The sequence below is a fragment of the Bubalus kerabau genome, chromosome 13, assembly GCF_029407905.1.
Source record: "Bubalus kerabau isolate K-KA32 ecotype Philippines breed swamp buffalo chromosome 13, PCC_UOA_SB_1v2, whole genome shotgun sequence".
NCBI lineage: Eukaryota > Metazoa > Chordata > Mammalia > Artiodactyla > Bovidae > Bubalus > Bubalus kerabau.
In genome coordinates this window covers 26,950,855-26,967,053 of record NC_073636.1, presented here as the reverse complement: position 1 = coordinate 26,967,053, position 16,199 = coordinate 26,950,855, and the positions used below count along the sequence as shown (strand labels likewise).

General features: G+C 38.1%; 1 protein-coding gene across 1 annotated transcript in view; it reads right to left on the bottom strand.

Annotated features, from left to right (window-relative positions):
- MYO3A (myosin IIIA) overlaps nucleotides 1–16,199 on the bottom strand; it is a 161,861-nt gene that overhangs the window by 38,278 nt on the left and 107,384 nt on the right. The window contains exons 19-24 of the mRNA XM_055545372.1: nucleotides 13,266–13,419; nucleotides 11,246–11,334; nucleotides 9,211–9,340; nucleotides 4,129–4,208; nucleotides 3,599–3,676; nucleotides 241–446 (exon numbers count right to left, since the gene is read on the bottom strand). Of these exons, the coding sequence (XP_055401347.1) occupies nucleotides 241–446; nucleotides 3,599–3,676; nucleotides 4,129–4,208; nucleotides 9,211–9,340; nucleotides 11,246–11,334; nucleotides 13,266–13,419 (737 nt within the window). The remainder of the gene's footprint in view (nucleotides 1–240; nucleotides 447–3,598; nucleotides 3,677–4,128; nucleotides 4,209–9,210; nucleotides 9,341–11,245; nucleotides 11,335–13,265; nucleotides 13,420–16,199) is intronic.

Here is a 16,199-nt window from a genome sequence, read left to right as displayed (position 1 = left end):
AGAACATGTGGGTTACCTGCTTTCATGTACACAATGGAGAATTTCCCTATGTTACTTGGGTCTCCCAGCTGACAACAGACAGTTCCAGCCCCTATTAAGAGTTACCTTCTCTTTTGATACACAATCACTTTCGTGCCTTCTTTCTAGAACATCTGAGTCATTTTCTTTCTGTTTCCTATCATTCTTCTCAAGAATTTTTATAAAAAATGTCCAAGGAAATTTAAAAAGAAGTTCACACACCGTTTTATAAAGTTGGCAAAAAGTATCCGATGTGAATATCCCAGCCTTCGGATTCTTGCTGTTTCCAGAATGCCCGTGTAGCGAAGCTGGAGCACAACCTTTTCTTTGTCATATTTTCTTGCCTGACGTTCATTGTTTGGTTTGATGCAGCGGATGAAGTGAGGTTGGCCGACCACCATTTTAGATAACAAATCCATCAGAGAATACTGTAATTTGCAACAAAAATAAAATTCCCAGCATAGCATATAAACACTTAGCAGCCTGCACATCTTTCTTTTAATTATAAGAATAAAATCTGAAAACTGAGTGTTATACAGTAATATATAATTTTTATTAACATATGCTTTAATAAAATTGTATTTATAGTATATTTTTAAAAATACACTATATTTATGATATTTACTATTAAAAATGTAGAAGCAATAGCTAGGAATGTACGTATTAAAAGGTTTCCTGTAAATTCTTAAGGCAACTTTAATTAATAGATAATATTGTTTTCTCTTACCACAACTTTTATTAATAGGCTTAATTAACATGAAAATGTTACATATTAATTTCAAGGCTGGTGCTTGGGACTGGAAAGGCCCTGAATATTATTTTTTATATAGTTTGTTTGGAAGTAATTATATCCTGTCAGGGAAACTTGACAAATTACAATATTTAGGCACAAATTTGGTTTCCTCCTTATACTATTAATTTCCTTGTCTAGCTCTTTTTTTCTTTTTTCTAAGAAAGTACAAAGTCCTTGTCAGTTATCATCTCCTAGGTTAAAACAAGGACTGAGAAGTTAATGCACTTTAATATATAAGATACAGTTATGTGTATGTGTGCTAAGTCACTTCAGCCATGGCTGACTCTTTGAGACCCCATGCACTGTAGCCCACCAGGCTCCTCTATCCAAAGGATTCTCCAGGCAAGAATACTGGAGTTGGTTGCCACTTCCCCAGGGAAGACAGTTATAAAACAAGCAAATCCATTAGGTACTTAGGTACTCTAATCTGTCTGGTTTGATGATTTTTTTATTTTAGAAATATTTTAATCAGACAGATATGAAAACTGTCTTCTGCAGCAATACCTTATTAAAACAGCAGCCAACTGCTGGATAGCAGCAACACAGTAGGATAATCATGGTTCAACTAAAAGTGGAATCTCAGAAAACTGGTGAGAAATGGAATATTTCCTGCCATACCAGTAAACAAAGGATGTCAGTCATTAGCAATTGCAGCCACCACTGATGGTGAGCTGGTGAGCCCTGAGGGAACTCAGGAAGGAAAGAACACCTGCCATCTAGCAGCCATCAGACTGCAGCCACTCCCTACAGTAAGTCATGAGAAAATTAAAGAATAAACAGAATATTGGCCCCAGACAGGTGAAGTGCATATCAAAGGAATAATTTCAGTGAACCCAGACTCTTGCATCTTCCTATACACAGAAAAGAGCTAAATTCCTCAACTTCAGATATCCGGTTTTCTTTGTTTAACAATAATCTTTTGATGTTCGGACTACCTGCCCTTTTTGGGAAAACTTCTATATACCCTGGCTCTCTCCTCGTCTCTTCAGAGCAGTTCTCTCAGGGTTACTTGAGATGCTATCTCTCAGGCTTGAAGTCCTAAAAATTCCCGCTGAGTAAAGCATAACTCTCAACTTTTAGGTTGTGAATATTTTAAACATCAACTCCAGTATGTCAAAGACCAGAATCACAACCGTTGAATATATGGACAGAGACAGCTGTTGCTAGCTGAATCTCCTTTACTGATGGACTTTTCAAGCCTGGGTGATGAAGCCAGTGCAAACTAAATCCTAGAACTGGGCAACTGACAAAGCACTGGATTTGCATGGCTTCCTCATGGGCACTGAGACCCAATTGTGAGCTTCTTCAAACAGCTGGGCTCTGACACTGTGGGGGCCTTTTCATTACATTTCTCTGTAATGAAAGTGAGTAATGAAAGTGACTCACTCTCTAAAGTGAGTCATGATCACTTTAGTCCCACATCTTTCAGGCACTAGAGATACAAGTGTGATGGACGTGTCTGCTGGCATTCTGAGCAAGAGCTCCCTGAAACTTTGGCACTGGAGATACTTAGGGACCAAGGCAGAGTGCTACATTATGTTCATTCTCTGCAGAATGAAAAATAACTGAAAATATGTTACATACTGTATGGAAAACATACATATGTTACATACTTAAAATATATTACATACTATATGGAATATATCCATTTTCACTACAGCCTGAGGTACAAAACAACTTTATGAATGAACGGTTTAACATACACACAGTGTTTGATACAACAGTGGTATGATAATGGCCTTGCATAACTCACTTAAAGCAAAAGAAATAATCTGGCTGTAAATAGTCTCATTCAGCTGTGCTGGAGCCTGCTCTAAGGTGGATGTACCTGAAGCAAATGAAATACTCAGCATATAAATGCATGAGGTGATACTCAAAGGTGATTAAGCACACACAGTCTGCTACAAGCTTAGGACCTGAAAAAATATTTAATAAAGCTAGCTAGTTATTTTTAAAAGTATTTCATGACTCTGTTGAGGACTGGATTTATTCACTGAACACAGAGTAAATTTAACCCAATTTCCTCCTCTCCCTCCATGTTACATGGAATCAATAATTTCTAAGTTTTAGGTGGTATCTTATTCATTTTCATTGCCTGGTTAATTACCATTTCATCAGAAGATATAAACAAGACCAGGAACCAGTAATGAAAGCAGGGTAGGTTCTCCAGCACACAGAGAGAACAAAGGGCTTCTTTTCTTTGCTATCTCCTATCTTGTCCCAGGAAGAAAAGTCACCTTGATTCCACGCCGAGGTCACAGTGAATCACTTCCTTGGCACATTACTGTATTTCCCCGGGGTCCCTGCTCTTTGCCCCATGTCTACACTGGTTCTATTTTTCTCTTGAGGTTTTCAGTTCATCCAGGTAAAGGGAGGTATTGATGGAGATGAATGCTTGACCCTGTCCCATATGTCTGTCCACCCTAAGATCATTCAGGTCTTGAAGAAGGATTGATGGTTATCATATCATTGAATGACAAACCTTTTTAGGCTTTATTCTAGTGAAAATGTGCTTGGTTCTACAGAAAAATTGTAACCAAGCTACGGACCTCCCTTAAGACTGATCTAATATACAATAATTTTATCGATAAAATACCAAAGTAAACCAATCCATAGGTTTTTGACAATACCTAATATATCCTATATCTAACAGATAGTAAAGGAAATACAACAAAAATTCTTCTTTGCTAATAGCATTCTGATATTTGTTACTTACTTTTAACTGGCAACTATCATTTAGAATAAATAACATGCTTAAGCACAACATATCATAATGTCACCTCTTACTCTAAAATAGGATGCAACTGTTTGTGTTTTCATGTTGGTCGTCTCTCTGGCACGACGAGTGGCTTCTCCAGTTTCACCCTAAGACCAAGAAAGACAGTGATGCTTCAGCATCTGTTGTACTTTACGATCTACAGGGAGCACATGGAACCTTCCTTAGTCTACCCTTTCACATACATAAAATGACAAAATGCTGAATTTTTACTTTAAAGTAATTGTTTTGTCAGTCTCATTGGGATTTTAATCAGTTTTCCATGGGATGTGAGTATCTCTGACTTTAGCTAATACATATTTAGTTGGTCTTGGAGTAACATTAAAACTAATTATAAAAGAGGAGTTTGGACTATATCAGAAATGCATGATTATTTAAGCGACAAGCAGTAATATGAACATAACAATATCTGTTGAAGTAGAAAAGAAAGATCAAAAAGAGAAAATGAAGGGAAAGGCTGTTTAGCCTTCTCATACAAATACTGCCATTGTATGAGGAGGTTAGATTCTTAGACTTACTGCCATGAAAAACATTTTCTTACCTTTGTCAGGTTGATTGATTTTTCTGAAGTCCTCATTTGATAGTTTATTATGTTTTTAGTTTGAGAATGTGGTAGATTACCTATGGGAATGTAGAGAAAATTCTTTAGAATCTTTAATGGCTACAAGGTTTCCTCCACTTGAAAGTTAAAATAAGAATTGCCAGTCCCACAATATGCATGCTTGGTTAACTAGTCATTGAGACACTTAGAAATAAAATAATATTACTTGAAAACCTATAACTAATGTTAAATTCAGAAAAAAGTAAAACTTCCAGCTTAAAAAACAGAAAAAGTAGAGGTAAGTGTTAGATTTCCTTTTACCTGCTATAAGATATAGGGTGATTAAGACAAAGGAAGCAAATGATGGCAACAATAACCCTGTATACAAGACAGCAAAAGAGACACTGATGTATAGAACAGTCTTTTGGACTCTGTGGGAGAGGGGGAGGGTGGGATGATTTGAGAGAATGGCATTGAAACATGTATAGTATCATATATGAAACGAGTCGCCAGTCCAGGTTCAATGCACGATACTGGATGCTTGGGGCTGGTGCACTGGGACAACCCAGAGGGATGGTACGGGGAGGGAGGAGGGTTCAGGATGGGGAACATGTGTATACCTGTGGTGGATTCATGTTGATATGTGGCAAATACAATATTCTAAAGTTAAAAATAAAATTTAAAAAAATAAAAAAATTAAAAAAGGAAGCAATCTTTGTGTGTGTGTTTTAAATAGCACCTGAGATTTTCTTTTTTTTTTTTTAAGATTTTTTTTTTTGATGTGGAAAGTCTTTATTGAATTTGTTACAATATTGCTTCTATTTTATGTTTTGGTTTCTTGGCCACGAGGGACCTGGGTTCTTAGCTCCCTGATCAGGAATCAAACCTGCAGCCCCTGCTTTGGGAGGCAAAGTCTTAACCACTGGACTGCTAGAGAAATGCCCTCAGCTTTTCCTTAATGCAAAGTCAGCTTTAGAATGGACCTTAAAAATCATATGGATCATTAATTCACATGAAGTAATTATATGCAAATCAAACATGGTTGAGAGCAAAGGACATTTTCAACCTAACATTCAGAAATATGTGCCTGGTGCTGGGCTATATAACTGTACAGTCGAGGTTATGAAAAATCGTGGTGTAGTGAAAATATTATGTCCTTTGAAGCCAGGAAGACCTGGATTTACATACCAGCTGTAGTGCTTAAATTGTGGATTATTTACTTGGTCTCCGAGTCACAGTGTGAGTCCATAAAATGGGGATGATAAAGCCCACCTCACAGGATTTTGACGGCATGACAGTGGATCTGGTGTTGAGGTGGGTGCCTGGAAATGTTAGCTGTTTTTCACTCCTTGCGCACCCTTCCCACCGCCCCCACCAAGCACAGTACACCAACCAACCTACGATCCATGAGTGTATCATCCTAGGAGAAGTGTCTGAAATACCTCCAGAATTCAGTGTCACCTCAGGAAAACTGTTAATTTTGTCCTTTTAGGCGATAAGTAGAGGCTGTGTTTTGGCAAAATTTTCCCTTTTTTTTTTTGTCTTTTGGTGGCTGTGGAAGGTTGGCTCTGAGCTAAGGGTGCAGGAAGGAACCCTGCCTGGGCTGTGGCTGGCGGTGCCACTGCTCTGGTCTCATTCCCCTTCCCTCATCACTTCAGGAAAAGCTCTGGGGTGAGAGCGTGGCTTTTCTGCTGGGCTGAAACTGCCTCTGCACAGGTGACTCTTGAAATGAGACTCTTCTGGACACAGGTGAGTGGACCAAGCATTGTCAGAGGGGCAGCTTCGGGAATTATGCTTAGTGGGTTTTTTTGTTTTGTTTTTGTTTACGATTACCAGGGAAAGTTTTGGAAAAGAAAATTTACTTGGGGAAAAAATGACTACCGACTTAGAGATTTCTTGGAAGCATGATGAATATACAAAGTGAGAAGAGCACATTAATTAGGATAGATTCATTGCTTTTAAAAATCTATATTTGAGGGGGGTTCAGGATGGGGGACACATGTACACCCATGGCTGATTCATGTCAGTGTATCACAAAAACCACTACAATATTGTAAAGTAATTAGCCTCCAATTAAAATAAATAAATTAATTTTTTAAAAAGCCCTATATTTGAAAAGAAGAAATTTTCTTAAATCAATGACTTAAGTTTTCACATTAGAAATTTGAAGACAAAATACACTCCAAAGGAAAAAGAAGAAAACAATAAGAGAAAAGCAAAAAAAAAAAAAAATCAATAAAATAAAATGAAAAATTCAATAGGTAAAATCAATGAAACTATAAGTTGGTTCCTCAAGAATATTAATAAAATTGGTAAATCTCTAGAAAATCTATCAAAAATAAAATGAGAGAGGACACAAGTTATTTATATCAGAAATGAGAGAGCAGATATAACCTCATGATCTACAAATATCAAAAGGATAATAAGAGATTATTATCAACTTTATGTCAATAAATTTGACAGCACAGATTAAACAGAAATTTTTCTTAAAAGATAAAACTACTCTAAAGCTAATTCAAAATTAAAATAACTTGAATAGCTTTGTATTTATCAAAGAGTTGAATCTGCAGTTAAAAGCCTTGTCACGCACATACACACAAAAACCCTTCAGGTTCAGAAGACATCCCTGGTGAATTCTACAAAGTCATTTAGAAACAAATAATATTCACCCTGGGGGCTTCCCTCATAGCTCAGTTGGTAAAGAATCTGCCTGCAGTGCAGGAGACCCAGTTCGATTCCTGGGTTGGGAAGTTCTGCTGGAGAAGGGATAGGCTACCCACTCCAGTATTCTTGGGCCTCCTTTGTGGCTCAGCTGGTAAAGAATCTGCCTGCAATGCGGGAGACCAGGGTTTGATTCCTGGGTTGGGAAGATGCCCTGGAGAAGAGAAAGGCTACCTACTCCAGTATGCTGGCCTGGAGAATTCCATGGACTGTATAGTCCATGAGGTCGCAAAGAGTCAGACACAACTGAGCAACTCACTAATAGTCACCCAATTTTTCCTGAAAATTGAAGAGGAAGCATTATTTCTCAATTCATTCTATGAGACCAGCATTACTCTGATTCCAAAATCAGAAAAAAAATTATAAGAAAACTACAGTCCAATATTCTTCATGAACATAGATGCAAAAATTCTTAACAAAAGGTTAGCAAATTGAATCTGGCAATACATAGTCAAATGCATCATGACCATGTCAAGATTTTCCCAGGAATTAAAGTTAGTGTAATGTTCAAAACCCAATACATGCAACTCACCATTTTTATAAATTTAAAAACAAAACAAAGTAAAAACAAATAATCATCTCAGTAGATGCAGAAAATGCATTTGACAAAATTCAAACATGCATGCTTGATAAAAACTTAGCAAACTAGAAACAGAAAGCAACTTCCTCATGATTAAGGACATTTATGAAAAACATATAGCTAACATATCATAGTTAATGGGGAAAATCTGATGGCTTCCTCCAAGATCAGGAATAAGCCAAGAATGTTGACTTTTACCACTTGTATTCAACATTGCATCTGTGATTCTGGGCAGTGGAACCAGGCAATATGAAGAAACACAACATAAAAAGAATGAAAAAGAAAGGGCAGACACTTTAGTCCCAGATGACATCACCATCTATGCAGAAAACCTATGAAATTTACAAAAAAAGCTACTCTAACATGAGTTTAGCAACATTGCAGGGCAAAAGATCAATACACAAAAATCAAATAGATTTCCATATACTCAGTTCAGTTCAGTCACTCAGTCGTGTCCGACTCCTTGCGACCCCATGAATCGCAGCACGCCAGGTCTCCCTGTCCATCACCAACTCCCGGAGTTCACTCAGACTCACGTCGATCGAGTCAGTGATGCCATCCAGCCATCTCATCCTCTGTCGTCCCTTCTCCTCCTGCCCCCAATTTCCATATACTAGGAACATACAAAATTTGAACTAAAAAGCACCATTTATTAGAGCATAGAATGTGATATAATAGCAGATAATTTGACAGAAAACATGCAAGACTTGTACACTGACAACTACAAAATGTTGCTGACAGAAATTAAGGAAGACTTGAAAAATAAGCATATTGTGCTCCCTGATTGGAGGACTCAGTATTATGAAGATAGCAGATATCCCCAAACTAATCTATGGCTTCAGGGCAATCCAATCAAAGCTTCACCAGCATTTTGGGTAGAAATTGACAAACTCCATTTTAAATTTACATGGAAAGGCAAAGGAATTATAATCATACCTGAACAACACTGGAAAAGAAGAACAAAGCTGGCTGACTTATATTACCTGATTTCAAAAATTTTAATAAAGCTACAGCGATCAAGAAGTGTATTATTGGCATAAAGACAGACAAATATCAGTGATACACAATACAGCCCAGAAATAAACAGTCTCTTTCTCCTCCTCTATCTCTCCAAGGATGCCCAAGCAATGCATTAGGGAAAAGAATAATCTTTTTAACAAATGATGCTGAAACAACTGGATAGGAGCATGAAGGACTGGAATGAAGGACAATCAAGACTCAAAAGGAAACAGCATTTGGAAACAGATAATCAACTTGTTCACTATTACCTGTGGTGATGGTTTTACAGGAGTCTATGTATGTCAAGGCCTCATCAAATTTTACTGTCTAAGTATGTGCTGCTTATTCTATGTCAGTTATGCGTCAACTATAAACCACAGTTGAATTATATCTCAACTAGAACTCGAACTATAAAAAATGAAGTGCAGAGAATAATGTTAAACTCCAATAAAGAAAAACAAACCAAATTACACTTTTTGTACTTAAAAGCAAATGCAAAGATTATATAGTTGGTTGGAACAAAGGCATGTGACTTTTTAATCAATAAGGCAGAACTCACTAAACTTGTGGAATCTCGAAGCATCATCCCATGCTGCCCACTCCTGACACAGCAGATAATTCTAAACTCTCTGGGGGTGACTGTACTCTTCTAATGAGAAGCTCAAACACCACCAAACTTTCTGGTGAGCGCTTCAAACACTTTACTGGAAACCTAGCTTCTTTACAAAACTAAAAACCAACTCACACATACAAAAAAATGGAAGGAAATTGCCTCAGCTTACCTGTTCTTGTCAGAGGATGGGTGACTAGTTGTTGAATTACACTGTTTTCTGATGACCTCAAAAGGAGCACAATATCAGTGGGAAGAGTGTCTCTATTTTTAGCCAAGAACCCACTTGCATTATAGACGACCTGTTGATAAAGTACATTACAAACACTGTCACAATCAATGTCATCACCCTTGTCCTCACTACCATCATCATTATCATTGTCAATAGATACATGTGAAAGTGTAGAGGTGTTAGTCACTCAAGTTGGGTCCGACGCTTTGTGACCGCATGGACTGTAGCCCGCCAGGCTCCTCTGTCCATGGGATTCTCCAGGCAAGAATACTGGAGTGGGTTGCCCTTCCCTTCTCCAGGGGATCTTCCCAACCCAGGGATTGAACTCGGGTCTCCTGCATTGCAGGCGGACTCTTTACCATCTGAGCCACTAGGGAAGCCCACATTAATAGATACATATAGACAGCTTACTCAGTGCTGAGTGACAGCTACACAAAGATTTATGATGGTAATCCCTTACAACTTGAGAAATGTGAACCTCTTCAGGTTTACACTACCTCTTTTCAGAGACAAATTTGTGCCTCACTGATTTTATTTGGGTGGAAATGATCAAAAAAGGTTGATTCCTCCCATTTATTATAGTGGAAATGTTGTGTGTTTCCCACCTCTATTTGGAGGGTTGGGGCCAGAAAGGTATTCTCATTTCTATGATAACTGATTTGCCTGCAGTGAAAAGGCCTTTATAGAATTTGCTCCACAGTAGCAGGGTCTCCATATACTGTGGGTGTTTAGTGTTTCTGGCACTTCTAAATAATGTTAAGATTTTTAAAGATCAGTGTAACCCCAAGATTTTGGTAGGGTAGTTCAACGTGGTTGTTTTTATGGGGTGAATTTCATCCCTCCAAAATTAATATGTTGCAAATCTAACCCCCAATATGACTGTATTTGGATACAAGGTCTTTAGAAGGTAATGAGGTTTAAAAGAGGTTTAAGGGTGATGCCCTAAGCTCATAGGACTGGTGTTCTTATAATAAGAGGAAGATACACAGGAGATCTCTTTCTCTTCCTTACATGTACATAGAGAAAAGGCTATATGAAAACAGAGAGAAGGCAGCCACCTGCAAACCAGGAAGAGAGGCCTCACAAGATACCAGATCTGCTGGCCCCTTGATCTTGGACTTCTAGTCTCCAGAACTGTGAGCAAATACAATTTCTATTGTTTAGGACACCCAGCCAGAGGTATTTTTGTTATGGCAGCCCAGAAGACTAATATAGTTAAAAACAACTGGATAAAATCATAGGAAATCTTTAATGATTGTTTTAAAGGAGACTTATTTATAAAATCATGTGCTGAAAATCATGAGAAAGGTTATAACTAAACTATTTAAGGTAGATTTTGCTTTCAATGACAAAAGTCTGGAATGTTGACTGACACAGAAGTTCTATTAGACTAGAATTCTTAGGGTTTTAGCCGTTATTCTATTTGTTTATGTATTTCTATGAATTCCCCTTCTTGATTTGAATATCTTCTTAGTCCTCCAATATTTATAACGTCATTGTGAGTGAAGGATCTGGTATTCTCTACAGAAGGAATGGAAACCGTCTTCTGGGCTCAGGACAACGTATCTGAGGTTTGCTCTGGTATAGGAAAGTATATGTCAGTGCATAAACATTGCTTCCTCTAACTGCATGCCAGTCCATAAGCTAATCCTATCTAATTAATCAGCTCAGTTATCTGGCCATACCTCCTGCCTGGTACCTTCTCTTGTTGGGAAGGAGGAGAGACAAAGGCTGCAGTGGACAGAGAAGCAACTCAAGTCTGAAGAAGGCAGTTTATATAAAAGGTTCCCAGTTATCATTAAAAGAAGGGAAAACTGCCAGCCAACTGCAGCCCAAGCCAGATCTTAGGATCAGAAAGATGGACTCTTTATCTCATTATAACTATCTGTAAATATTTGGGGCCATAATTTTCATAGCTTTATTATTCAACAAAAGACTAAAGAGAACCTCAGTTATAGTGCTTCAGAGTTCTTACCTTTCCTGCATAATGGTGAATTCCAAAACTAAGCTCCATTCTTTTAGGTCTCCAGAAGTATTGTGATTTCAGATTACCTTCAAATTTTTCTGTAGAAAAAAATTAAACTCCAAGATTAAGCATGTTGGAATGTCTCAAAAAATACTGACTGACAGAATCTTCTCTTTCACCATAAAATGGAAAATGTGCTGTGAAAAAACTGAAAATTCTATATAACTACTATATGTAGATTTGTAATATAATTATAAATGGTAAGGTAAAACTCGAGATCATGAATTTTACCATTCCATTACGATTACAGTAACAGAATGGTACTATTGCACAGCTGCTGCTGCTGCTGCTAAGTCGCTTCAGTCGTGTCCGACTCTGTGCAACCCCATAGACGGCAGCCCACCAGGCTCCGCCGTCTCTGGGATTCTTCAGGCAAGAACACTGGAGTGGGTTGCCATTTCCTTCTCCAATGCATGAAAGTGAAAAGGACATGGAAGCAACCTAGTTGTCCATCAGCAGATGAATGGATAAGAAAGGTATGGTACATATACACAATGGAGTATTACTCAGCCATTAAAAAGAATACATTTGAATCAGTTCTAATGAGGTGGATGAAACTGGAGCCTATTATACAGAGTGAAGTAAGCCAGAAAGAAAAACACCAATACAGTATACTAATGCACATATATGGAATTTAGAAAGATGGTAACAATAACCCTGTGTATGAGACAGCAAAAGAGACATTGATGTATAGAACAGTCATATGGACTCTGTGGGAGAGGGAGAGGGTGGGAGAATTTGGGAGAATGGCATTGAAACATGTAAAATATCATGTATGAAACGAGTTGCCAGTCCAGGTTCAATGCACGATACTGGATGCTTGGGGCTGGTGCACTGGGACGACCCAGAGGGATGGTATGGGGAGGGAGGAGGGAGGAGGGTTCAGGATTGGAACACATGTATACATGTGGCGGATTCATTTTGATATTCGGCAAAACTAATACAATTATGTAAAGTTTAAAAATAAAATAAAATTTAAAAAAAAAAAAAAGAAAAGAAAAGTGAAAGTGAAGTCGCTCAGTCGTCTCTGACTTTTAGCGATCCCATGGACTGCAGCCTACCAGGCTCCTTGGTCCATGGATTTTCCAGGCAAGAATACTGGAGTGGGGTGCCATTGCCTTCTCCGCTACTGCACAGCAGCAGTACTCAAACCTTGCCAAGCATCAGAATCACCTGGAGGGTTTGTTAAAATAGACTGCTGGGTCCCACCTCCAGAGCTTCTGACTCAATAGGTCTTGGAGTGGGATCCAAGAATTAACATTTCTAGCAAGTTCCCAAGAGGGATGCTGATGTCCCTGGTCTAGAGGCCACATTCTAAGAACAGAGGAAAGAAAAAACCAAGTACCTGAGATTGTTCAGAGAGCTTTGTGAAACACAACTGGATGTGAAACCATGAGCCTAGACATTTGGTATTTTGTCTCTCTTTTCTCTAAGAGGAGCTATAGGTTATTATTGATTACATAGGAAACACAATAGGATCATAAAGGAAGTTCTACAATAATTTTACCAACAGAAGATCTCTGTTATTTCATGTCATGGAAGGTACATTTTAACATCAAAATCAAGTGACTAGTATGAAATGATTTCCCCACAACTTTGGGGTTATTTTCTTTTCCATCTATCTCTTTTCCATTCTGAGAGCTGTCCTTTCACCCTGCCCTTCCATTTCTAATTTAGGGCTGGATGATCTCTAAGGTCATTTCTAACATAAAATCCTATGGTCAGGGCTCTACCATAATATAAGGTGAAGTTGAATATGGAAATTTGTTTAATTTATCACTAAATATTTCACCCTATTATAAACATTCACTGGTCCAGGTATTAGATCAAAAGCCTCTTCTTTAAAGTTACTTGTCCAGTCTTTGTCACAGCAATATTCTACTAACTTTAAAAATTAAAAAAAAAAAATTCATAATTACATGACTGCATTACATGAAAACTATTTAGACATACTGAATTTAAAACTCACCTACAAGAGTTTGGTCGGTGGCCTTGGGAAATCTACTTTCTTCATCAAGGAGGGACAGTAAACCCATTGGCTTCTGCAGAAACATGTCTAGGAGAGGCCGGTTATCTTCATATTCAATAACTCTAGCATCAATATCTTCATTTAGGTATTCATTCTATAATGGGACAAGACAGGCATAGAAATACTTAAAATTTTGTGAACAATATGTAAACTGGCAGAAATTACCTAAAATTCTGCTCTACATACAAAAAATTGCTCCCTATGACCTTGCCCTTAAACTGAGGGTATCATTTTATTTCTCTCTCTCCAGATGTGCTAGTTCATTAAAGTCAGCACTGTTGATATTCAGGGTAACAATAAAAAGTTTATACTCCATGTATTAGAATTCCCTCTATTAGAATCTCAAGCTTTCCAGACATGGGGGACTATGTTGTTAGTGAGTTGTAATAAAATTATGTTACATAATTTCTTTTGTTAAATTTTTTTTGAGGTGAACTGTTTTTTAAAGTCTTTATTGAATTTGCTACAATATTGCTTGCTTTTATGTTTTGGTTTTTTGGCTGTGAAGCACATGGGATCTTGGCTCCCTGATTAGGAATGGAATGGGCACCTCCTGCATTGGAAGGCAAAGTCCCAAACGCTGGACCACCAAGGAAGTCCTCAAGAATTGACAGAATATTAATTAGGTATATCTTAGGGTCACATTTCCACCAATTTCAGCCTTTTATCTAACTTCAGAAATGCTGAATCTCTCAAGAACATCACTTTTCAATCATGATGACATTTACATTATTTGGGATGAACAACTGTGGGTCACAGGAGCCACCGATGGATGAAGAACCAAGAACATGCAGGTTCCCATCTGGGCTCTGCCACTTAACTAGCCACCTGTCCTTCGGAGTTTTCTTCCTCTTAGACGTCCATTTTCTCATCTACTAAGCAGAAGTAACAATCTCCATCTAACAAAGTAAAAATACCTGGTACACTAGTAACCATTTGTGGTTGAGTATACTGTAATGTCAAATGCATAAAAAAGAAACAATAAACAATAATTACTGGAAGATGGTAGTACCAGCGCAACATAGATGCTGATGATCTAGTTTACAAAAGGGACGGGAAGAATCATGCTGCAGCTCTGCTTCTGTGACTTTTGCCTTCACTCTGCGTCCTTTCCCACCCCCAGAGCTGTAGTCTGTAAGAGATGACCTCTGACCTCCGATCCTTAGAGACACTTACATGGAAGGTACACATCAGGTCTCAGGTTCTATAGCGGCTATTGCTGGGGAAGTATAACAGATAATCACTGTCTTGGGCAGAACGTTCTCCTCCATTCACAAACTCAAGTTACATGCTATTTTCCTTACTATTTTAATATATTCTTGAATATATATATGTTTATTCAATATATTCAATAATATATTCTTGAATATAAATATTTTCATTGAACACTTTATAATAAAGCACTGTGATGGATGATAAAGAGATATTTAAAATGAAGTCCCTGTCCTCAGTGGATTTAAGATAAACTGAGTGATTAGTAAATAAATACCTAAAATGCAAGGTAACACAGGTTAGATAAGTGCTATGTACAGAGTGAAAAAGTTGGCTTAAAGCTCAACATTCAGAAAACGAAGATCATGGCATCTGGTCCCATCACTTCATGGGAAATAGATGGGGAAACAGTGGAAACAGTGTCAGACTTTATTTTCCTGGGCTCCAAAATCACTACAGATGGTGACTTCAGCCATGAAATTAAAAGACGCTTACTCCTTGGAAGGAAAGTTATGACCAACCTAGATAGCATATTCAAAAGCAGAGACATTACTTTGCCAGCAAAGGTCCGTCTAGTCAAGGCTATGGTTTTTCCAGTGGTCATGTATGGATGTGAGAGTTGGACTATAAAGAAAGCTGAGAGCTGAAGAATTGATGCTTTTGAACTGTGGTGTTGGAGAAGACTCTAGAGAGTCCCTTGGACTGCAAGGAGATCCAACCAGTCCATCCTAAAGGAGATCAGTCCTGGGTGTTCATTGGAAGGACTGATGTTGAAGCTGAAACTCCAGTACTTTGGCCACCTCATGCGAAGAGCTGACTCATTAGAAAAGACCCTGATGGTGGGAGGGATTGGGGGCAGGAGGAAAAGGGGATGACAGAGGATGAGATGGCTGGATGGCATCACTGACTCGATGGACATGAGTTTGGGTAGACTTTGGGAGTTGGTAATGGACAGGGACGCCTGGTGTGCTATGATTCATGGAGTTGCAAAGAGTCGGACATGACTGAGCGACTGAACTGAACTGAACTGATGTACAGTGTACTACAAGGGGTTCTGAGAAGGAGAATTTATCTGGGATCTTGGTGGAAGAATTTAGCCCATGGCAGGTGGGGCATTTAATATGCAAATCTTTTAACCACTGCTTTTAGAGCCTTGTAAAATTCAAATCACAGTTCGAGTGTCACCAGGAAAAAAATAAACATGTATTTTTAAATACAACAAAATCTTAATACATAAAAATGAGGCAGAACCCACTGCTCTGAAAGGTAGATCACCTGAAAGACGTCCAGTTTACCCAGTACGAAAAAATGGAAACTTACAAAAAATGGAAACTGTGAAATGAAGTTTCACAGCTTTTTCATTGGAAGGTAACCTTGAGAGATGTACACAGACCTAGAATAACTTGACTGTCAGACACATTATGCTGACAGCAGATTATAGCTTAAATGGCAACTGCAAAGTTCAAAGAGGCTTTGTATGTTTTCTGTGGAAAGTGTGCAAGGTTAAGGTCTAAATCAATGCATTTTTCACTTCTATTTGCTTCTGTCAAAATCCACTGACTGCTTTGGTGGCAGGTTACACAGAGCAGAGATGAGGAACTTGGAAAACAATGGACTTAGATTTTTAAGACTTGGTTAGTATATCCAGGCAAACTGATGGAG